Source organism: Pelodiscus sinensis, chromosome 4 (assembly GCF_052426305.1).
Source record: "Pelodiscus sinensis isolate ZL-2025 chromosome 4, ASM5242630v1, whole genome shotgun sequence".
Taxonomy (NCBI): domain Eukaryota; kingdom Metazoa; phylum Chordata; order Testudines; family Trionychidae; genus Pelodiscus; species Pelodiscus sinensis.
The window spans coordinates 52,522,612-52,547,720 of NC_143055.1; the positions used below are offsets into that span (position 1 = coordinate 52,522,612).

General features: G+C 42.8%; 1 protein-coding gene across 8 annotated transcripts in view; it reads right to left on the bottom strand.

The window, feature by feature from the left end:
• Positions 1-1,273: 1,273 nt before the first annotated feature.
• DLC1 (DLC1 Rho GTPase activating protein) overlaps positions 1,274-25,109 on the bottom strand; it is a 385,314-nt gene continuing 361,478 nt past the window's right edge. For all 8 annotated transcript variants that reach the window (XM_075930378.2, XM_006113504.5, XM_075930377.2 and 5 more), the window contains 11 exons: positions 23,410-23,473; positions 17,439-18,865; positions 16,505-16,681; positions 14,342-14,501; positions 13,938-14,136; positions 11,931-12,144; positions 10,232-10,346; positions 5,316-5,534; positions 4,327-4,544; positions 3,929-4,102; positions 1,274-3,014 (listed from right to left, as the gene is read on the bottom strand). In XM_075930378.2, the coding sequence (XP_075786493.2) occupies positions 2,909-3,014; positions 3,929-4,102; positions 4,327-4,544; positions 5,316-5,534; positions 10,232-10,346; positions 11,931-12,144; positions 13,938-14,136; positions 14,342-14,501; positions 16,505-16,681; positions 17,439-18,865; positions 23,410-23,473 (3,073 nt within the window). In that variant the 3' untranslated portion in view covers positions 1,274-2,908. The remainder of the gene's footprint in view (positions 3,015-3,928; positions 4,103-4,326; positions 4,545-5,315; positions 5,535-10,231; positions 10,347-11,930; positions 12,145-13,937; positions 14,137-14,341; positions 14,502-16,504; positions 16,682-17,438; positions 18,866-23,409; positions 23,474-25,109) is intronic.

Genomic DNA, 25,109 nt, shown 5'->3' on the forward strand with positions numbered 1-25,109 from the left:
CTACTCACCAATCTGGAATTTTTTCCCTGCTCTTCAGCCTCATTTTTTCCATTAATAAACTTCATCTCGTTAGTCCTAGTTCGTTTATTTCTAGCCTGAACTAAATAATTGCTCTTCTTGTTTGGCTTTTATAACCTTCCATTACTAGCAGTTACCACATTCCCCTTAATTGTCAGGGAGCCAAGTTGTGTGTATTTACTGTATGTGGTTTCTTTTAATCTTTCCTCAGAGATTACTCCTTCGAGCTCCTTAATTATTTGTGATAGTTTTCTCTGAACGCTTTCCCACTGGTGTGTGCTGAGACCAAAAGAGGCAGTCTGCTAAGCAGGGTCCTACTATAGCCATAGACCAAGGACTGGCCCCATTTCTCAGTTGCCCTTTGTGGAGTACTCCACTATACAAACCTAAAATCTAGTATATGCTTATTTTTTAAGAGTATGGGGGTAAGGACTGTTTCTTTCTAGGCATTTGTTCTAGCGATATGAAGGTTTAATCAGTTAACTCAGGGGTCACCAATCAGTAGATCGGGATCTACCGTAGATCTTGGAGCCTGACAAGTGATCTTGACTGGTTTGACCAGAAAGCTATCAAGAGCTGTCACTTTAGCTGCCCCTCCACCTACTGTCATGCTGCTCCTGCCCTCTGCTGTGGAGCTGCCCCCTTGGGAGCCTCCTGCTTGCTGTGCAGTGTATGGGAGGGAGAAGAGGGAGGCACTGATGTCAGGGATGTAGGGAGATTAGCAATGCAAATCTCTGTCACACTCATACACTGTGGCTACGTCTAGACTGGCATGATTTTCCGCAAATGCTTTTAACGGAAAAGTTTTCTGTTAAAAGTATTTGCGGAAAAGAGCATCTAGATTGGCACGGATGCTTTTCCGCAAAAGTGCTTTCACGGAAAAGCGTCCGTGCTAATCTAGATGTGATTTTGTGCAAGAAAGCCCCCATCGCCATTTTTGCAATTGGGGCTTTTTTGCACAAAACAAATCTGAGCTGTCTACACCGGCCCTCTTGTGCAAAAGCTTTTGCGTAAAAGGACTTTTGCCCGAACGGAAGCAGCATAGTATTTCCGCAAGAAGCACTGATTTCTTACATGAGATCGTCAGTGTTCTTGTGGAAATTCAAGCGGCCAGTGTAGACAGCTGGCAAGTTTTTGCAAGGCCCTGAGGAATTTTAAAATTCATGTGACTTAAGAGCACTCCAGCATCTCTCAGGAGATGGCAGGAACACCGGAAGAACTATATGCAAAAAGACGTGAAGTATGCTTTCTGCAGTTAACATTTAATAGTGCATTTATTGATTATACTCTGTACAGTCATATACCAAGTTATAAACCTTTTCCTTTGGTTCTCTCACTTAAACTTTACTCATGTAAAGCTTATTTACATTAGAAAGAAAAAAAACTTGAGGTACAAAAACCCAAAAAGATATCTGAGGTATAAATACAAAGTATATTTTAAATAATTATCTTTATCATGCTTTGTTTGACAGTACACTGTGGGCAAGTACACATTTATGATAGGCTTGTATGTACAGCATATGATTTATAAGTTCAAAAAGTGTTTCAAATTGAATATTCATGAGCAAACTTATACATTTGCCATTTAAAATATAAAAATACTGACAACGGTAACAAAATCTCAGCCATCTTGCAACTCATTCATACCCTCAGCCACAAAATACACTTATTTAATACTGCATCTCTAAACCAAATCCATACTTCATAGTAAAACCTGCAGAAAGACCACCTTTTCCAGAGGACCTCTTAGTTTCCTACTGTCCATAACGTGATTGTCAGTGAGAAAAATAGCTAAAGGTTAAAAAAAATTGAATGGCTCACATTGAAGCTCTTAAAGCTTCAGGTTAATGTGCAGCTTTCAGAAAGGCAGGTAAAAGAGAAAATCTATATGAATCTTCCTAGTTAACTTACTCTGTCTGATGCCTTAAGAATCCTGATGCCAGGACTCCTATGTCTACATTTTCCTCTTAAAAACCATTAGGATATAGTGAAACACAGGAAGATCATGTACAATTATTACAACATATTCAAGAGTAAATGCAACAATTATTCACTTTTAGTCAAAAAATAATTGACGTTACTGGCTTTTTGACCACTAGAGAGGAATTTCAACACTACTTCAATCTACATAGTTTACAAGTGTACTCTGTACTGCAGTAAATTTGCTAATCACTGCTATAAAGATTGTGTGGGTATGAAACAGACAGAGCAAGTTTACTATAACAATTGCCTACAGGTTAACAATATTAATAACACAAAACAGGCAAGAATGAAGGATTGCTGCTGCTGATGGTCCATTGGGTAGGCAGAGATTCCAGGTTGAACAGTATCTAATACATTAAAATCCATTTAGTGGATCCGTATCAGTGTGCCAGACACTATGCTTAAGCTTGTCCTTTCAACAATTACACTCATTCACACTTACCTCTGTGCAAACCTTTCTTTGCTTCTCTCAGTGAGAGCACATTAAAGAGTACCAGCTATTCCAGTGGATACACCAGTCCCTCAACATGTAACAAATAAAATGACAGGTATGTACATAAAGTTAATGTCACATTGGAATGAAGTATCTTCACCACATTCCATAATATATTTGTGTTTAAAGAATTTTGCTTCTCAGAAGCAACTCAAACCATCTAGAAATAGTACAATATACAGTTTTGTTTCTTTTTTATTGTTTTGCACAGTCCTCCTATATATTCCAGTCAAGATCTATACTACAGACCTTACACAGACAGGAAGCAGCTTTAAAATGTATGGGATGGTCACAGTCCAATTCAATATATTAGTCTTCGAAGACATCAGCTGGTATGTCATCCTATAATCCATTTGACAGTCTTCAGTTGCTGGGAATGTGTACACTGCTGATAGGTTTAATGCCTAGTTGTAGTCACCTAGATTTTACTTCTTTTTTACTGAAAGAGTCTCTGATCTTAACAACTTCAGATGCACATAGGTGTCCAAAAGACTTAGTGTACCATTCTGGCATGTGTCCCCTGTAGCACAGAGGGAAACAAAATAAATGAGAAGCTCTGTCAGCAATACTGGTCCTTACTAAACAAAAGTATATCAAAAGGTGCACCAACGGACATCTTGTTGGCTACTTGACTAGTTATTCCTAAAAACCCGGTTGAACTGAATTCTGAGAAATACCTGAATTCTGAGAAATATTCATGCCTACTAGAAGTGAAGAAGAAAAAACTCAACAAATAACTACATTAAAAAAAGAACAGAACCACCAAAATGTGCACCTAGTTTACAGAATAATTGTGTTATGGCTACCGCTAGTAGGGTGCCAATTATTTTTTTTGTCAAGGTCCATATTTCTTGGTCCATGTATAGTCAAGGTCTAAACTTGAAAGAAAGAAACATTTTCCATGCCACAATAAAAATAACGATATAAAGTTTGCAGTCTGTTAAAAAATAGCGGGCAATCTGGATATGGCCCGCAGTCTGTCTAGTGACTACACCTGTGGCTAGTACTTCTCATCAATTTGACCCTTGCTCGCCAGATCATGTTAAATTTAGACAGTGCATGCTTTGTGGATGGGATCTTGCCTTTACTTGTTTGGAAGGCAAATAATGTGCTCATAATGAAACATGAGACTGGGTTGTTGCTAAAATGCAATGTTTAGCAAGTGTTACAACACGATGGAATCTGAACTACTGTAATTTTCCCCACATACATTAACAGTGCTCTGGTTCTTCAGCAATGACCACTAAGTCACACTACCATTTTAGGTATGGGACTATTGTGACAGTGTTAGCTTAGCCAATGGGCTAAAATATGACAGCCTGCTTGCTCTATGACTCATAAGTACAAATGATGCAAAATCACCCTAAAACAATGCCTCCTATTCCTAGAGAAACTGCTGTCACCAACAAAGTCTGGGATACTGGGATACTGTACCTTAAGTCAATCCTGCACATGTAGGTGAGTTTGGATTTTCCTGACCCGCAGGGTTCAATCAGATATCTGGACAAAAGCACATTAACTCTAATGCCAACCACTGGAGCACGGTCATGATCCACCGAAGAGGCTAACAGCACACAAGCTCCTTTGGATAAATTCGTTCTCCATGTTCTGTTATGAATAAACATGAAATAATTGCCTTACATTAGATATTTGATTTGCTGTAAGGAAAAGGGCAAGTTTCTACCAGCTTTAGTAAAAGTTCTGAATTTGCATAAACAGGCATGTGTCTACCAACTCTTCTTTCCTCTGAAGTAGTGTAAGACACTTTTTTCCCTCTTAAATTTTGCTAATTCTCAGGCTTAAGCCTATTACTGGAGTATATGAAAGCTCACCTTAAGATTACATAGTCTCTGGCGGGGTGTGGGGCCATGCTGTTCTGGACATACTGGTATATATCTGTCTGACTGTCCAAGGTTTCAATTACTTTAGAATCCAAGAGATCTTCATCCCAAAGATGTTGCTCTTTAAGTAAACGGTTTAAAACATCCTCAGGTACAGCAGGGACTTCAATGGTGGCTTTCCATAGCCGGAGTGGAGGTCCTTCACACACCTGGGAACATCAACGGAGGCTTGTTAGTACTATTATAATTTATATCTTTTCTCCCTAATTTCTTCATGTTGAAAAACATACTATAAAGGATCAAAACACCATGTTATTATCAGTCTTGTCATATGCAAGAAAACCTAGTTTCCTACAGGGGAACATATGTATGAGAATGAGCTACATGGCTCAATGGAACTGATATGCAAACTTACAAGTTACCTTTTAAAGGGAGTGATCATAACTTCAAAGAGTGGCTCTTTACTAAAAAAGGGAAACTGAGAATAGCACCCTTTGGTTTCATCTTTATTATCTCCAGTGATTTCTGGCTACCATCTCAGATCTCCAAACTTGATCTGAGAGGCATGAATATTTATTTTTTCCCCCACCATTACCAGTAATAAAGGCTTCTGTGGGCCAAACAATATCTCTAGTTCCAGCTGTGCAAGTTCATTGCTGACCATAGGTTTTCACAGGGGTAACTGATCCTGTCCGTGGAGTTCAGTAAAGATTTTGATTATGATACACAAGAAAGTACAGGAAGCAATGGGATACCTTTTAGCTGTGTTGGCTCTGTGGAATGAATAGGAATAAACTTACTTTTGTCCCTAAAAGCACTAGGTTTTTTCCCCCCTATAGTCACTTTTCAGACTAGAGATTCACATTGCCAGTTTTTTCTTTTCTGCTACATCCTCATCTATTAAATTCTGTACCAGAATAACCCTCAGAAGCAGCCAATTAAACAGGAGTTGTAAATTTGGGACTCCTCCACGGATGTACCTTCTTGTAGGCGAGGTCTGCTTGTTCTGATGTGGAACAGCTGACCCAGCCTTTGAACTTGTCCTTCATCTCTTTAAGCAGGTCATCCATGCAGTCCTGAAGGTAACAGTGATAGTCAGAGGGCTCTGTACTGTTGATGCGTCCAAGTTCCTCCAGGCTTAGAGGCCTCAGGTCTTGCTCTGTGTAAGAATTCCGACATCTGCTCATTTCTTCAGGAATCTGGAAATTGCAGAAAAAGAATTATCATAATTCCGGAGCTATTTCTTCATATATCAGGGGAAACTGAAGGACTCAGTAGGGTCAAAGCCAGAGGTGGGAAAGATAGGGTCTGTGGGCTGGATCTGGCCTGCTAAGCCATTTGATCTAGCCCGCGGCTGCCCTGCCATTCCCCCGCTCCCAGGCCAAGTGAGACCCGGGAACAGGGAAGCACAAGAAATCTCCTTCCCCAACCAGGGGCGCACGGCACCAGAGGGAACCACCAGCTCTTCAAAATGGCTGGCGGTTCCCTCTAGGCCAGTGGTCACCAACCAGTAGATTGGGATCTACCGGTAGATCTCAGGGGCTCTAAGAGTAGCTCTTGAGCCCTCTGCCTGCGCAGTACATTTACATTAGATTTCCTCATTTGAGGAGCAGCTACTCACCGAGCAACAACACAGGTGAGTAGCTGTGAGGAATGGTGGGAGCTGGGAGGTCGGGAGGGATGAAACACCCCAGCCAGCTGACTGTGGCTTACAGCTGAAAGAGGCTGCCCCGCGCTCCAGCTGATCGGCAGCTTCTCCTCTGCGCCTGCCCACGTGGAGCTTGGTGCACCCTGGCTGAGCGCCGTGGCCAGCTGGCCGGGCAGCCACTTCTCTTCCCTCCAGCCCGGCTGCCCTGCGCTCAGCCCAGGGAGGCTGCGTCTAGCTCCAGCTGTGCTGGAGCAAGCTTCCCGGGCTGAGCGCAGGTCAGCCGGGCTGGAGCAAAGAGAAGCGGCTTCCCAGCCAGCTGGCCATGGGCTCAGCCAGGGTGCACCAAGCTCCACGTGGGCAGGCACAAAGGGGAAGCTGCCCGATCAGCTGGAGCGTGGTTCAGCCTCCATTTCAGGCCAAATGTTGGAAAAACCTCTTCCTACAGAAGAATTTTTTTTTAAAGCAGCAGTATAAGGATTGGGGATAGCAAGGGATGGAGAGGAGGAGAATAGAGAGGGCAGGGCTTCAAGGAAGGGGCGGGGCGGTAGATCTTGGCTTGGACTGTCATTTAAAAGTGATCTTGGGTGTAAAAAGGTTGGAGACCACTGCTCTAACAGGTGATCCTGGCTGGTTTGGCCAGGAAACTATCAAGCACTGGCACTTCAGTGCCTTCCACCCACTGTCATGCTGCTCTTGCCCTCTGCCTTAGAACTTGGGAGCCTTCTGCTTGCTGTGCAGGCTGTGGGAGAGAGGAGGGGGGGGAGCACTGATGTCTGGATGTCCCTCCTCACCCCACTCCTGTACCCTATCTCCACACAGAAAGAAGGGGATGGAGGGAGCTTGGCAATGCAAATCTCTGTCACTCTTTCACACCGTGTGTGTCTTTGTCATTGTCACCAACACACTCTGTCCTTCACTCTCATCTCCTGACCCAACACACACGTGGGGGCAGAGTAAACTAGTCTGTGCATTTCATCATTTTTGTTTCTCTCTTATGCTTAAATTTAATTCCTTGAGTAGTGAGTTCTAAAATGCCTAACCTGTCGTGGCTGGAGTCATTATCCTTACGGGCAGGGCTCGACAAACTATGTAAGCTACTTGCCCGTGGTGAATAAATTACAACCCAGACGAGCCGGGTTCGGGAGATCTGCGCATGCGCAAATCGCCGGACAGTGCGTCTGGTGAGCGGGGCTTGCCACGGCTCAGCAAGCCCTGCCTATGGGAATTGCTGCTCCTGGAAGTTGGCTGGCATGTCCCTGCAGCCCCTGAGAAAGGCAGATCAGGGGGTCTTACATGCTGTCCTTGCTTGCAGACACCACTCCTGTAGCTCCCATTGATCAGTAACAGGAAACCATGGCCAGTAGAAGCTGTGGGCTCAGTGCCTGTAGATATGGGGCAGCATGTGGTGCCATGGAGCCATTGCTGTACATGCCAGCTGCTTTCAGGAGTGGTGAAGGGCCAGGGCAGGAGTCAACCTGCCTTAACTCCACCACTCCGAAGTCATCTCAGTTAAACAGTCCCCAGCCAGAGCCTGCTTTCTGAACCCCGGTCCCGGCCCTGAACCATCTACTACACCCAACCTCCTGCTCCAGATGTGAGTCCCCTTGCACCCAGAGCTTGTACTCTGAACCCCCGCCCCCCCTCTGGACACCAATTAACCATCCTAGGCTAAGCCCGGAGCCCCTCCCATGCTCCAAATTCCTTGGCCCAAGACCAGAACCTGCACCTCAACCCCCTACACCAGCCTGGTGAAAGTGAGTGAAGATGGGAGAGGAAGGGGGATGGAGTGAGCAGGGGGAGGCCTCAGAGAAGAGATGGAGCAGGGGTGGGGCCTCAAGGAAGGGGCAGGAAGGAAGTGGGACATGGGTAATTGGGTTTGAGGTAGCTCTTACACTGCACTTAAATTGAAAAAGTGATCTTGTGGTTAAAAAGGTTGGAGACCACTGCTCTAGACATCCCACGTCCCTGGCAAGGCAGGGCAGGGAAGGAGGGCAAGAGACTTTGTGCACTCCCCCATCCCCAGGCCCTGACTGGCCCGGGGGTGGGGGAGTGCGCAAAGTCTCCTGCAGCCAGCTGGCGGTTCTCTCTAGGCTCCATGCATCCCTGGCAAAAGACTTCAGGCACTCCCCCCTCTGCTCCCACCAGGCCAATCAGGAGGAGACGCAAAGTCTCCTCCCTTTGCCAGGACTGGGTTGCATCTAGAGGGAACAGCCCCTGGCCGCCCGAGTCCCTGCCCCTTTGGGGGCAGCTTGTGACCACTGTCAAAATTCATGAAGTGCCCCCCTTCAAAAATTATTGCTCATCCCGGTCAAAGCTAATGGTTCATAAATTCATGAACTCACAATGCCCCCTTTCCCCCACAGCAGACATGCAGTATGACAATTGATACAGATGAATTCAGAGACTGATAACAGTGTATAAATGAAAGAACAAAGGGAAAAGAAGGACCCTGAGGGAAAAAAAAAGGGACCCCCCCCACCAGTTGTTGAAATAAATATTTGCTGCATTACTCTTGCCACCTGGAATTTAAAAGCTAAATATAGATCACAACCCTAATGAGTATACATCTACCTATTATATCCAAACTACAGTTTCTCTCTCTTGACCTTAAACAAACTAGGAAAATACAACCTATATGTAGCTACTAAAATGGTGGGTGCATAACTGATTGGAAAACTGTTCCCAGAGAGTACTTGACAATGTTCACAGTCTAGAGGGGCATAACAAGCAGGGTCCCACAGAGATCTGATTTCAATATTTTCATTAATTATTTAGATAATGCCATAAAGAATACACCTATAAAGTTTGTGGCTGATACCAAGCTGGGAGGGTTGCAAGTGCTTTGGAGGATAAGATTAAAATTCAGATGATCTGAACAAACTGGAGAAATGGTCTGAAGTAAATAATATGATATTCAGTAAAGATAAATTCAACATATTCCACTTAGGAAGGACTAATCAGTTGCACACATAAAAAATGGGACGTACTGCAAAAACAGATCTGGGCGTCATAGTGGACCACAAGCTAAATATTAGTCAACAACAGTAATACTGCAAAAAAAACCCAAACATCATTCTGGGCTATATTAGATGTGTTGTAAGCAAGACAAGAAAAATTGGTCTACTCCATGAAAATTAGGCCTCACCTGGAGTATTTTGTTTCCAGTTCTGGGTGCTACACTTCAGGAAAGATGTGGACAAATTGGAGAGTCCAGAGAAAAGCAATAAAAATGATTTAAGGATCTAGAAAACATGATCTATGATAAGGATGTTAAGGACTAGTCAATTTCCCGCCCCGCCATGCTGCCTCTATTAGATAGAGGCAGCAAAAGGGGGGAAAGGGGGGGCGGGCGAGAGAGAGGGTACTTTAAAGCGGCAGCGCTGCTGAGAGCTCGTACTAGGGCTTTGTGCTGCACTGCCCCTTTGAAACGCCGTGGCAGTGTTTCAAAGGGGCAGTGCTGCACAGCTGATCCAAGGATATGTATAGCGCTGCCCATTTGAAATGCTGCCTCGGTGTTTCATAGCGGCAGTGCTGCACAGAACTGACCCTGGGCTCCATGCGATGCTGCCCCTTTGAAACTCAACGGCAGCGTTTCAAAGTGACAGCACTGCCTGGAGCCTGGGGTCAGCTGCGGACTCCCTAGCTGACCCCGTGCTCCTTTTGGCATTTCTGCAGAACCTGGAGTCAGCTGAGGAGTGCCCAGCTGACCTGGGTTCCGCATAGTATTTCAAAGCGGCAGCGCAGCATGGAACCTGGGGTTAGCGGTGGACTCTGAGTCCCCCACTGACCCCAGGCGGGCGCTTCTGCTTTGAAATGTACAAGCATGTTGTAAGGAGGCAGGAGGTAAATTGTTCTTGTTTAACCTTTGAAGACAGGACAAGATGTAATGGGCTTAAATTGCAGCAAGGTAGATTTAGGTTGGACATTTTCTAGGAAAAACTTCCTGTAGCTAAGCATTGAAATAAATTGCCTAGGGATGCTGTGGAATCTCCATCATTGGAGATTAACAGGTTAAAAAATACCTCTCTAGATAATGTTTAGTCTTGAATGACATCCCAAGGTACCTTCCAGTCCTGGGGATCTATATTCTTTTTAAGAAGGTGCTCATCTGTTTGTTTAATTATATAGAATCTTTTTAGTTTCTTTAAAGATTCTTAGCTCTCCATTGAGCATGTCTATTTTTCATAGAGCTCTCTTGCTCACTGCTGAATGAATGGTGCTACTTGTTTCACAAGACAGTTGCCTCACCTGGAAGAGCTTCTTGCACTCAGCAATCATATGGGCAAGGCCTTGCGTTGCAGCCAAATTTTCATTTAAATCTTTCTGATCAGGTTTGCCCAGACTCTGTTTTCTCTGCATCACCCTACAAAGGAGGAAAATAAACAAGTCAGAATTAGCTAATGGCTTGGTAAGTAGATAGTGTAACTACACAATGTCCCGAGGGCACAGACTGGAGCTACCTGGGACTGAAAAAAATGGTGTAATGTTAAATCTTCTTGGTGTCTTTTCATGCTATTGCAGCTGTGCCTATTCTGTGGCAAGTCTAACCCGCTGAAAACAGCCAAACTGGCTGCCTAGCTGATCATCATAACCAGCGTCAGTAAAGGGAATGGAGTGTTTATGGTGGAAAATTGAGAGCCCACTTTGAGTAAAGAGGTGTGGGGACTTGGTAATCAATTTGACTTTCATCTGTAAGGCAAAATATTTCCTTTCAGTTCGCCCCCAGATAAAAGGAAATTGGAATAAAAACTGGCCGGTAAGTACTTTGGTTCCCTGCTATTGCTGGTGACCTGCACACCAGAATTAGTGTGGGTTTGTGTTTAAAGGGAATGAGAAAGCAGCACTAATTGGACTACTTTACTCTGATAAATTTTGCCACTCTCCAGTGAATGAGGATAAATTTATTGTTGCTCAGAGCTAGTTAGTTACCTGACCTCTCATTTTGTCTAACAATCCCTGTTTGCAAAGGAATGTCCCAATGGACTTCATAACACCCATCCATTCTTTAGCTTAACCTAAACTATGGGCATTTAACGTTCAATTACCTAGTTTGACACAGGATCATTGCACACCTGTACTAGGTGAATTACCCCTCCATGACATGACAGTAAAGAGGCTAAAACATGCTTTCTTAATCTTCAGTGGTGATACCCTCAGTGGTGTTATTTTAATACTGCTGTGCAACTGCAGGAGAAGTTAGAGGAGTTCACATTATGCTACAGGTGCTACCATTCTGTGGTAGTCATTATGGGTATGTCTACACTGCTACCCTAGTTCGAACTAGGGTGGCTATTGTAGGCATTCGAAGTTGCAAATGAAGCCTGGGATTTGAATATCCCGGGCTCCATTTGCATCTTGCCGGGCGCTGCCATTTTTAAATCCCCGTTAGTGCAGACTCCGTGCCCGCGGCTACACGCGGCATGGAGTAGGTAGTTAGAATTAGGCTCTCTACCGATACACCGAGAGAGCCTAATTCGAACTACCTACTCCGTGCCGCATGTAGGCGCGGGCACGGAGTCTGCACTAACGGGGATTTAAAAATGGCGGCGCCCGGCAAGATGCAAATGAAGCCCAGGATATTCAAATCCCGGGCTTCATTTGCAACTTCGAATGCCTACATTAGCCACTCTAGTTCGAACTAGGGTGGCAGTGTAGACATACCCTGTGTTTCCTTGGCCACTTCTGAAGTCTCCAAAGGTTCGTTTTGCTTTATAAAACCTACTGCATGACAGCGTGGGGATTGAATACGCATTGTACATCTGTACCTTCTATAGTTACCAATGTAATCAAAAGTGGTGGTGGGGAACAGAATTCTATTACTACAAAGCACGTTCAAGATGGTAACTGCTAACAGGGGAATCCCAGTACCTGCTAAATGGTACAAGGGAGTAGTATCCCAAGAAGGGTAGTACAGAGCTATATTCTTCTACATTTGTTAGAGAAATACCTTGGAGAAGAATTCTCTCTCTTGAGAGTATTTAAGTGGAAGAGGGAAGGTGCTAAACACACAGCAAGGTTTGTTGGCGTCATCTGGTTTTCCTTCACTGCGGCAGTGACATCACTCAGGAAATAAAGAAGAATCTGTAGGACCTCCCGGTTCTCGTCGGGTAAAAGCATAATAGCAGCCTTAATAGCCTGGAGCCGCTGGTCCTTTGGCACATCTGCATAATATTAGTAATATTCTCATCAGATTATTGATTTTCCACACACACAAACATGAATACATCCCAATGCAAAATTCCAGATTCAAATATTTCACTCAAGTTTGAAATGATTTCCTCCAGAATGCAGACCAGTCACAGGCACCACACGAAGGAATTTTTTTTATTGCCACCAATTTACCTACCCTCAGTTATTTCCTGTCTCATGAGTAACTCAACAGTGTAAAAGTTGTGCCTATACTACAGTTGGTATTCAAATTTAATTTCAAGCACTACCTTCTTCTGCAGCCCTGCTAAAAGGCCTGTTAAGCTGAAGAAGTCTGGCTGATGAACACAGGTGGGTGGTGGTGAACATGGACACAAAGTCCAGCTAACTCAGACTCCAGCAAAAATTCTTCACATCTCAAAAAGTTCATAGGGAAATGCATTTAACATTCAGTAAAGTAATAAAATAAAATAAATAAATAAATAGCTACTAAACTTTTTCAACACTGATGCCATAAAATACCAGAAAAGTGCTTCACCAAACACACACGAGTCTATTTTATTGAGCAAATCTTTCAAAGTCACATGGTGGAAAAAGAAAGTCACTGACATGCAGCCCCATACCATAACACGGCTCCATGGTTACTGACAACAAACACCTTGGGCAGAAAATTTTGACTCGTGTCTTTATAAAAACTGAAAGGATGGAAAAAAATGAAATAAACCAGGCCAGCTCTGCTTCTCATAAATTGAGTGCCAGTGAGCCACCCCCACAGAGGCAGCTCAAGGGACTGAATCACATGGTGTTTCTATCATCATTAGCCCTGCAAAACACTGATGACATGCTGAAGAGAAACTTGGCAGGATGTCTTATCTGTAATTCTTGCACTACTAAGATACCACTTGTTTTGTATCACTTTGAGAATAAAGCTAAATTCATAGGATTTTTTTTAAACTGATGGGAGTGATGATTTTAAAAGAGTTCATTAAAATATCTCACATGGGATATACTGCCTTCCACCCCAACAAGCTTAAGGCATTTTTAAAACCGTACTCAGGCACAATCAGCATACAGTAAGCTCTGCATAATACCAAGGGGATGGAAAATTCTGGCCACACACATGGAAGAAAAACTTCAAAAGGATTTTGCTGTTTATGGACAGAAGATCAAACATCTGGCTAGGGCCATCCCCCTGTTATGGGCAGAGAAGCTGGAACCTCTACACATCAATCCTGCGGGAGGAGCTACAGAATGGGGAAGTGCAGTTTTTGCAGCACTGGCATTAACTGCTCAAACAGGCAATGGGCTACATGTGGCCCATGGGCAGAATCCGGCCCCACCAAAACTGCTGGATCTGGCTCATGGGCTGCCCCTCTGTGGATCCCATCTTAGGTAACAACAGTAGAAATGATGACGTGGCAGCAGTAAGCTTAAAAATGTTTTCACAAGCTTATGAGTAGTGCTATTGGGCATAAAATTACGCGAGATGAAGGAATATCACAAGTTTCCAATTGAAAGAGGCAGAGGGTTTAGATTGGTTCTATTCTACATCACCATATAACTAGAGAACCAACAATCAGTTTCATAAGAGGCAGGGTGACAAAAAATGGATATGTCAAAAAAAAATAAAAGTATACGATGGTATCAAATGGCACCATTTCCAAATTCCCTGGCACATATGCTACCCAGATGAGAGATATATTTGGCAGTTCAGCCTTGTAAAACAGACACTGTAGGACTATTTGGGAATATTACTTTTGAAACCAGGGCCTAGTTTTCTGTCTCAAACTGGAATCTGAGGACTTACATTGGTAGATCTGCAGGAAAGTCTCCGAGAGTTTGTTGGTCATTAGTGGCTCAGGTAGATCACGAAAGTACTGCTTCAGCATGTCTGCCACATCGTAAGCAGACTGGCCTTCATAGTTAACGCAGTCTGTTGAGCTCTCATTCATTTGGCGCAAAGCCTGGATTCTTGACTTGACTCCAGATTTCCTGAATAGTCCAACCTACATGTGGTTTGCATAGTTAAAAAGAAAAAAAAAGACATTATAACCACCAAGGATGTGCCAAATCCTGCAGTCCTAGCCACTGACTTCAGTGGGAACTGTGCTTAAGTATGGCTACAGTAAAAAGAGAAACACAGGCCCTATAATTTGGCTCAAGTGCTGGCATGATGACAGTGTAGTGGAATGGTAGTGAAATGAAACTAACCTGATCCAAACAGTGGCTGCGGAGATACCGCATGGCTTGCTGAATGCTCTGCGGGAGAGGCTGTCCTGTGCGCTGGACATTAATTGGCAGAGGCACCCCAAACACATTTCGGTCTTTATAATCTGGGACCTTAATCCTTTTCATAAACTTTGGTACAGCCCTGTTTAAGCAAAGAGAATGCAGAGAAGAAAACGTGGCTGTTAGCATAGCATACACATCATTCTTACCACATCCACTCATCCCTATCTTTTTGGGTTCCAATAGCTGGTAAAGAGCTAAAAAGTGAAGTGGAAACAGATTGAACACGGTGCAAAAGGCATAGCTGTATCACTGAAAACATGAAATATCCCATCTTTTCCACAGAGGAAGGTAGGTGTAGGAATGGAACATCTCTATGAGGCAAGTATAATGTTAGGAGGGGGCTGTATTTGGATTGTAAGCATTAATATGTGGTACTAGTCAATCAATACCAGTACAACAAACACTGTAGGGTAGAACAACAGAAGCCAGGTTGAACTATAGTAAAGTCAAAATAAATCCTGTGGCCAACAACCCTTCGTAATGTAGTTTCTTTTGGTCTCTCAAGAAAGATGGGCATGTGAACAATAAGCTTTTTGTACGTCAGTCACTTGTTCTATAAAGCTCTCAAGCCAGGCTCACTGCCCACCCGCATGTGTAACAGCAGGAAGCTGATGGAATACATTTGAGTTTTGTCAGCTAAAAATTTCAGTTCTTCAAATGACCTCTCTGAGGGACCTCCCTCCTTGTCAGGCCCCTACTTTCAATGGGGGGGGGGGGGGGGGGGAGGGAGGAGGGGAGCGTTCCATTTGCTTTTGACTCAGATGAAAAATTTACCAGAGCTTAACAGAATAAATTACTCTTATTCTCAAGAGTGTTGTTTTCTTAAATAAAAAAAAATTCCTTTGGTGTCTGAAGTGTTGAGATCATCTTGCTAATGAAAGAGAAAGTTAATGTAGGGTACAAAATTTCAGAGGACACAACAGTGTCAGAGAACAGAGAGACTCTTAACTTTTGCATGTGCAGTCAACTGGACAAGCCGTGTATTATGCTTTTGGAGGTTAATGTGTTCTACAGAAAATAAAAAGACTCAAACTGTATTACATTATGGTTAAACATGGGGCATTATTGATATATGTGAATACTTGCTTTGTCAAAAAACAAGCCAGCAGAATGTGAAAAAACACATTACGAGCTCCACCGAGAATCTGAAGCATGCAGGGATAACTGGTCAATACTTATTTCTGTCTTACAGAACAAACAACTTCTGTATTTAGCATGGCTCACATAATAACAGCCTTTGAACAGAAGCTACTTTGATGTTGGAGTTAAATACTCACTGAGAGTCCTAGAGAAGGGAGGAGGCTGTCAGAACAAAGTAGGGCCCCCCCAACTATATTGTACTTTTTGCTGCTTTAGGACTGCACAGACTACAATACCGATATGGCAATAACAGGTTTTCCATTTCATTAATTTGACAAAAGGTATTGACTGAGTAACAAACACTTGACGTGGCTGAAGGAAACTCCACTTTTCTTCTAAAGTTGCAGAATTTTTCCATTTTGTTTTTATAATAAAAACATGAATTTGGGTTTTTTTTTCTTTTAAAATAAAATGTGTCAGCAGAAAAAAATTAGTTGTTAGATAACAACATGCTACAACTGAGTTGCCCTGGCATTAAATAAATAATATTAAGATTAATGCCAATGAAGGAGAAAGGTAGGAGACTATGAAGATAATTTTCTGGTATCTCAACATGTACTGAAGTAGGTCTTAAGTGCAGATTGTTTGAATATACGATTATTCCTTTTTGTTGGGGATGGTATCTGGGTGTTTCGCAACAAAGCCCCAACAAAGCCAGCTGGTCTGTGCTTCATCAGGGTCTGTTCTGAAATACATTCCTCATGTCCCTCCCTCTGTGGTTGCTGATTAACAAGGATCTGACACCCCATGACATTAAAACAATGTAAAGGGTTAATGGCTTTAGTATAGTCCTCTGAGGCTAGAGCCCCAGAAGGGGGTGGCAGAATGAGGCGTTAATTAGATGCAGGTAAACAGGAAGAGGGGAAGATAGCTGAGGGTTAGTGACATGTTTTCTATATTCATTCAGGACTGGCAAATCCCTAGGAAAAGAATGGTCCTTACCAGCTGAAGCCGTGCTTATTGGAAGGTGTGTATTTCTCCAGGAGAGCAGTTAACTTCAAAAGAGAGTATTTCTGAAGGAGGTTCATCTGTGCCACAGACTGACTATTAATCTGTAATGACACAGAGCTCAAGCTGGGACAGTGGGAGCTCTGAAAGCTGTGCCACCTCAGTCTGTGCCTGCCAGAAAGGAGGGGAAAATAAAAGGCAGTTGATTGAAGATACATGTGGAAACCACAAGGAAAAGGTTCTCTCTAATGAGGTGGAGGGCATGTGCTCTAATGTGCTGTTTAGCAGAACAGCATTAATAATACCCTTTGCATTTTGAGATTTGTCTACAACATCTGCTATACATCAGAAACTCCTGATATACAGTAGATGAGGAAAAATTTCCAGGTGTTAACGTGGGAGCACACAACCCGGTCTGGCAGCTCTAACTACATCACAGTAGTCTGCACAATATGGCATGAACCGGCACTGTTGGGAGTGCCACAATTTGGACAGGTTGTAAAATGAAGGCTTTGACCACTCAGCCATAGTCTCTTGTGTGATGGTGTTTTAGAAAGAGCAGGGATATCCCCACCAGTATCCTGGCTGATTTAAACTTTGGGCAATTACATTCTCCATTTCCCCCACACCCCAGTTTCAGTTTGACAAGTTGTTCCTTACCCAGCTCTAAAAACGATATTAGTGTTGCTAGTGAAGAGGCCTCTCACACTGCACTGCAGAAAGAGCTGCGTTTCAGTGGAGGTACAACATTCTGAATAAACAAATAGACTGTTTTAAAGAGGCTTGGAACCATTCTAGATTTAAGGGGCTATAAAAATATGTGCATAATTAATTTTCGAGAATGAGATGTAAAATGTACACATTTGCTTTAAATCCCCACGGCTGCTTCTATGCTTGGGGTCTAGTGGGAGAAGTTCCTGTTATTTACCTGTTGGACCGTGTCAGTGATGCACCCACTCCGGAGTCCCTTCTGTCCTGCATTCCTGGGGGCTCTTCTGTCTCAGTCAAAGAATTTCCTGTACTGTCAAGGTCACTAGGGGTTGCTCGATCATTATCTACATCAAGGTGAATCTGCTTCGGAGAGGAAGGGCATGGAGAAACTGAATCTAATGCTGAATCAGAGTCCCCTTCATCTGAAAACTTCTCTGACCACTGGTTAACTAGTCTCTGCATCCCTTTTACGTGGCATAGGATATCATCCAGCTCTGGGAATAGGTCTTCATTCTCCAGGTCCGCTAGGTCACCAGTACTGGAATACAGAATTGAGCCTGGTACATTGTCATAAATGCTAAGGCGGCTGCCCATTGAGCTAGAGGAGTTACGCCTTTTCCCAGTGCTCAGTTCCTTGGAGCTTCCTGCACTGTTCTCCCTTCTGAGGGAGAGATGACCATGTCCATGAAAGCTCCCAGTTCTCCAGTTCACAGAAGCGTTGCTTTCCGATGGGGAGAAGTTACCATTGCAGAGTGCTTTGGGAAAGGTCCCTGGCTTGTGGTCTTCAGGGATAAAAAACACAGTGTCTTCTGCAAAACTTCCCCTGTTCTTAAAGTTCTGCTCCATGACATCGCTGAAGGTTGATTGGTTGAAAGGGTCGAAGCCTTCAAGGTACATTCCCACCCTTTTATTATATGCACTGAGGCTACGTGTTCTCGTGACAGGGCTGGGTGTGCTGACAGCGCTGCTAGTCTCAGACTGACTGCCACTACTGCTGGTCTGGGTGGAATTGGAAACACTCCTTTTTCGTACCATGGGGACGTTAATATGGTTGCCATTGAGGGTAGAAATTTCCACACAGTTAAATTGTTTTAGTTTGTCCTCATCCATGCCCTCTTTCAGGATGGGCCCACTGATAATAAGACCAAGCTTTGAAGGTGCTTTATTTTTGCCATGGTGAGAGCTCTTGATTTTCAGGCTCTCCATCCTCTTTAGCAGGCTTTTGGTTTTAGACCTGGCATTCTTTTCATTGGCTTTCATATTGAAGCTGAAGCTAGATAGCTCCTTTGGCGAGGGAAGGCTGCTGAAGGAGTCATTGTTCGCTATGAAGTTGCCTGAGGAGCAAACGCTAACGACAGAGTTTGTTCTGGTAGTGGTTGCCTCGCTCTGGAGGGTGACCTGGTGGCTACTGGTGCTGCTGGTGCTGTGAATGGAAACCACCTCCTGACGCTCACTGAAGTCTGTCAGCACGCTTTCATGACTAGCTGCATTTGTCAGGAGAGGTGCTCCTGGTGATGAGGGATTCAAATCCTGTTTTGGAGGGAAGACATCAAACTCCTCAAGCCTGGACCACCTCTTGCTGTCCCTTTGAAAAGTCCATTTACCACTTATTGCACAAGGCTCATCTTCATCGGAATCTTCACTCTGCAAGCAAAGAGCATCTGATCAGGGATAATGACAAACTGGTAGTGATAACAGCTAAGTTATTTCATGAAGCATATTTAAGTAAGTGGGTGATCTTGCTAGTATTTAAGTGAAAAATCAAAAGAGACATGAGTGTCAATGAGGGCAAATTGGGCCTTTTAAGTCCATCACAGTTAATGATAACATATAATATGCAATATATCTTAAAGAGTATGTTAAATAGACAAAAAATATGTTTGAAGTTCATTTAAAAGCGGTCTTATAGAAATAACGCAAACAGAGCAAATAATATAACCTGCTTTAAATAGTTCTTTTCAACAAACCCCCAGTATCTGTAGGCTTTTAATTAATTGGTCACAGTGGATACCCTTGAGATCAGTGGAAATTCCTGGCATGCATAAAATTTTAAACTGGAGTCAGTGAGGGGCAGGTCTCCCTCTGGACTCTTTCCAATGCTACTCTTTGTTGATAGTGACTCTGTGTTTATATTCTCCTTTGCAATTAAGAGATTGTTTCTCAGACATTCTGAATTGTAGTAGCTTAACTTCTTACCCAATCTTAAGGCTTAAATGGTGTTATAACTGTGACTAATGAGATAGCAAGAGAACCTATTACACTGCCACAGTTTAATGCCTCCAGGCTCTAACCTGGTCCTTTCCTCCTCCTATAACCCAGCAGCTGACACTGAGATTGTCTGTGAAGTTTCTACTTCAAACTAGCTCCAGGCAATCTTAACTTTACTTCATAGATACTGAGCAGCAAAAGCCTGCAACAGTATACAACACAAGTAACCTTTCCATTGATTATACTTGATGTATGGGCAGTGCCTGAGGATATGTTTCAACATTGCCACTTAAGTCTCAACCTTTTAATGAAAAGGAATGATCTTGTATGATCAACACACTTCTCTTCCATTTACATAGAGTAGATAAGAAGACACATGGAATCTGGAAAAACAGAACTAAAAAGAATACAGGACTATGTAGCACTTTAAAGACTAACAAGATGGTTTATTAGATGATGAGCTTTCGTGGGCCAGACCCACTTCCTCAGATCAAATAGTGGAAGAAAATAGTCACAACCATATATACCAAAGGATACAATTTAAAAAAATGAACACATATGAAAAGGACAAATCACATTTCAGAACAGAAGGGGGATATGGGGGGGGGGGGGAGGAAGGTGAATGCCTGTGAGTTAATGATATTAGAGGTGGGGAAGGGTAGATGTCTGTGAGTTAATAGTATTAGAGGTGATAATTGGGGAAGCTATCTTTGTAATGGGTAAGGTAGCTGGGGTCTTTGTTCAGCCCCCCGCGGAGAGTGCCCATCTTGTTAGTCTTTAAAGTGCTACATAGTCCTGTATTTTGTTTCAGCTACACCAGACTAACACGGCTACATTTCTATCACTAGAACTAAAAAGAGTATATTTTAACACACCATAGCAAAGCAAGATACACCTTTGATACTAAATAAAGAACAAAAGGTTAAGTTTGCCAAAGCTTCTACAGGTTGAACCTCTCTAGTCTGGCATTCTTCAGACCTGACTGGTGAGGAACCAGAGAATTTGCCGGACTATGGGAGGTCAATATTGTCTTCCACTGCTTACTGCTTCCACTTCCACTGCTTACTGGAGTCTTAGAAGACATTTAGGGGTAAATTAGAGCTAAATAACAGCACTGAACACTGAGAGCCAGGACTGGTGACTGAAAAATAAGCTTTATGTCACTGTACGAAACTTGGCCGCACCTATGAAAAGTGGATATCTGGCTAGCTAAAATCATGCTGGACAACATATGTTGCCAGACCACAGAGTGCTGGATTAGAGAGGGTTAGCCTGTACATAGTCCTATGAGTGCCAAAAAGTTCCAATTTGTTTTAAAACTTCAGAAGCCATTTGTTAGATAAGGAACACAAGAACAAAAGTTTATTCTCTGGATAATAAGTTATCTTTTAAAGGGCTTTATTCACATAGCCTCTGAAGGGGTATCTTAGCCTAGTTCCAGTTCCGTTTTTAGTCTGATTATGGCACTTTACAAAGTAAGGCATAAAGCAAAACGGTACTTACGTTTCTAATAAAAAACACATACAGTAGAGTTCCTGTTTAGGTCGGATAATCGGACCGACAGGTGGTCGGATTACTAAAAATGTCGGATGATAGGGACTCTACTGTAGCTGGCGCCACTTGGTCCCCATCCCTGCCTGGCCCTGGCACCTTCCCTCCCTGCAGCTCCCGGGCGCCCGGCCCCGCTCGCTGCCCCGTGGCTCTCCTGGAGCCGCTGTTTCCACTCCTGCCGGCGCTGCTTCGTCCCTGGAAGCTACAGACATCAGAGGCTCCAGGAGAGCGACGGGGCAGCGAGCAGGGCCGTTCTCCCGGCCCGCACTTTATCGGACCCTGCAGCTTCCGGGGATGAAGCGGCACTGGCAGGAGCGGCACCAGTGGCTCCAGGAGAATGACAGGGCAGCAAGCGGGGCCATTCTCCCGGCCTGCACCCTGGAGCCGCTGATGCCGCTCCTGCCAGCGCCGCTTTGTCCCTGGGAGCCATAGGGTCGGATAAAGCAGAATGTCAGATTACTGAAGGTCGGATAATCCGGACTCTACTGTATAGTACATAGAAGAGGACTCACTGCATTCAGTGGTCATAATGCAAAAACTTAAAAATTCCATTCATGAGTGAGGAAACAATGAGACATTTGCTTAGTTAATTAAACTCAGAAGTTTGCCTACCAACAGGAAAATTAACTGGATGACAATGGATGCCATGCAAATGGTGCTGAATGTGATCCAACTACAAGGGAAGACCAAGAAAACAGTATTCATTTAGGGTATGTCTACACAGCAATATTATTTCAAAATAATGTCAAAATACTGTCAAGCTGAACGACTTCTTACTCCGACTCCTGGAACCCTCATTGTACTAGTAAGGGAAGTTGGAGGAAGAGTGCTCTATTTCAAAATAAGTGCTGTGTAGATGCTCCCAATTTTGAAATAAGCTATTTCAAAATAAGCTACATAATTGACATAGCTCAATTTGCGTAGCTTATTTCAAGTTAAGCCCTGCTGTGTAGACAAACCCTCAGATATACCCATTACTGACATTCTGTCAGCAACAGGTAATTTTCCTAGTGTAAACAAGGCTTATTCGAGCCAAATCCTGGTCTTAGTTAAGTCAACAAAAGGGGAATTTGGCCCTATTTTTTCTATATTATTACTAGAGTGATGTTTGAGCCAAAACCAGCAATTACTCCAAACCAAAACATGGACTGTTCTGATGTTAATGAGGCTCGGAAACAAGAGAGAACTGATTTTAGGAAACAAATCTTCTGGTAGTCAAAATCTTCATTATACATTTCCTATATGTATGCTATCACAAAATGCAATGCTATCTTTTCAGAACCTTTCTGCTACATACCATAAACTGTTAGGGAAATAAAGACTGATCCTTGGTAAACGTCCTTCCAGCATCTGTATGCATTCTTGTCAGGAGAGAAGGGCAGCACTGTATTGCACAAGTTTAGTCATCTGTATCTGCAACTACTCACTTCAAGGGGACAGACTTAAGTACTTTTGACCTTTCTGACTGTGTTCTCCTGCTGATTTTGCCAAACCTGCAGACATGTTTTCAGACTGCTAATCAGCTGAACTGAAGAGACGTGTCCAAAAACACCCCCCATCATTTTCATAATACATCTGTCCGCCAATCAAGGACTTAGGCAAGGGTATAATGTTTTTTAATACTGATGCCTTTATCTGTACCTTACTTTTAAAAAAATCAAGAAGCTCAACTGTCCATAATTACTATCACACCAAATCCAAACTAGAAATTCTACCATTACTGAGCTTGAATTGTAGAGGTCTTAGTGTAAGACTTACTGGCCAGTGAAATTCTTTGCTTTGCTGTTTGGTCAAGACAAATGCTACAAGCCATACTGCTTTCCCTACCAATACTGAAACTACTCCAAACTCACTTGACAGCATTTATCAGAGACTTCTGCCTTCGTTTCGATTAGTATTTTAAATGAGTGATTACAAAGCAAAGGAGCAACAGGCCCAACTGCGCATGCTGCTGAGGAGCCCTCCGCTCCCCCTGAGCTTGCCAGATAAAGCATTCCAGTGTTCTGCAGAGTCAGTTCAACTAAGCTGAGAGGATGATTTGCTCTGGTCCATGCTGATTAGTCAGCATCATAGGAGCTAATTGTGGTCTTCCTCGTCACAGCTGAACATGAGCGTGTTCTAGCTGACACAGGCACGCTGACATGGCATAGTAGTTGAGAGTGCTCTGCATCCCTGAGCTCAGCGTGTATAAAGGAATTAGATAAATCAATGAGTGTACTCGCTTACAGGACCAAACCCTGCAATCCTTAATCAAAAGATCAGAATGAAGCGTAAAGAGTGTGTTTTGTCCGCCTAAAAATGCCAGATTCAGCCCAGGAACAGTCTTGCGCTATAGCTCTGTTAGATGAACTACGAGATCATGTTCAGCTTTTATATAGTTCAGTACTGTAGAATGTTAAAAAACAAAACAACTACACAGCAAAACTTACCCTTTTCCTATGTGGACTAATTTCTAGCTTCATCACTGCACATTTGTTTAAAGTATTTAAACGCCTGTGGAAAAAACAAAAATCACCAGATTAACAACAGCGGGTGTATGACTTTTGTGACACTGGACTATTTCAATTAAGAGGCTTTTGTGAAGGCTATCTCCAAACTCCTTTGCATACAAATAGCCACAAAAGGAACCCCAATTAGCACTTATTATACTTAATTATTAACACACTACTTCAGCTGAATTCTGGGTGAGAAAAGTGAGGGTGGATGAGCATTTACTAGTTCCCCTGGGTCTAGCTAATGAGAGAAAAGTGAGTAAGTGAACAGTCCAAAGAGTGTAGAGACAAGCCAAATTTAAAAGTCCCTTTAAATTAATGAATTACTGACAATTATTGCTTAATATCACAGATCTTTTTATGTATAATCCTGAAGCAAATTTTCCTGACATACTCAGAATAAGGTACAAAGAAAGCTCTTCTCCTCTGATATTGTGGATGTGATGCAGCCTGCTGTTGCTTTCATTTTTTACCCATCTAGCTGAAGCCTCAAAGAGGAAAACTAATTTTCCACACATCAGGTGCCTATTTTGCTCATGTTGTGTAATATAATTACTTTCAATACAACCCCAGGACAACTCTACTAATCTGTTAAAAAAAAGAGAGAGCGAGAGAGAGAGAAGAAAATCATAGACCTTATTCTTCCTTCCAAGTCCATACAGTTTCTTTCATATCTAAGACTGTGGCTCTCAACATAAAATAAATTTAAATTAAAACAAAATTCATTGCTGGATAAGAGTACTACAGCTATAATTAACTAGGCTCCCCATGAAATGCACTTTTAACTGCATACCTTAATGTACAATATGCATCTTTTTGTATAATATTCTATGGCTGGCTTTAGACCCAGTGCCTATCGAAATCAATGGAAGTCTTTCCATTAACTTCAGTGGTGTTGGATCAGACCCCGGGTGCATACAATTCAAAATAGAATAATCAGATCTTTCTTAGTCCACTGAGTTTAATGAGAGCAGAATTAAGCAAATAAAAACCACACACAGTTTAAAATGCAGATCTTTGTTTTACAATTTTGACATCTTTTAAGCTAACCTTGGGAAAGCTAATATAGTTTTAAAAAAGAGAGAAACTAAAAAGAAAGTACTGATGCTGTAGTAAAATATAGTAAAGACTATGTGTGCTTCTTCCCCCTTCCATTACTTAAGCTTGAAACAGCACATATCATTTAGCTAATTGCGCATGTTTTAGAAGCTGTAGTAAAAAGGGGAACTAGCTGTTTAGACCCATTTCTCAAGGACTGGATTACACGTATTACTTGAGTTAGGGAAATTTGCTAATTGCTATTGCTTAAGTAAGCTATACTGGTGGTTGTTACTGAATGGAATAGAGTTGAAATATGCTAACCAATAACGCGGCAACACGAAGCTAAGGTAACAAATCAAGACGTGCCAAGTTAGATAAGAAAGTTAAATAAAGTATAAAAAGGATGCTTAGCCAACGCTCAGGGTCGGCTCTGCTTTGAACATTGAGTTCCTTAGCCGTACCTTGGTTGCAACCAATAAACTTGAGTTGGACCCAGCCTGAAAGTGTGACTCACTTCTTGGGGTAAATCAGACTAGCCTCCAAGGGGACGAAACCAGCAATTTATGCAACAATGCAAAGAAGTATCTGTGATGAGT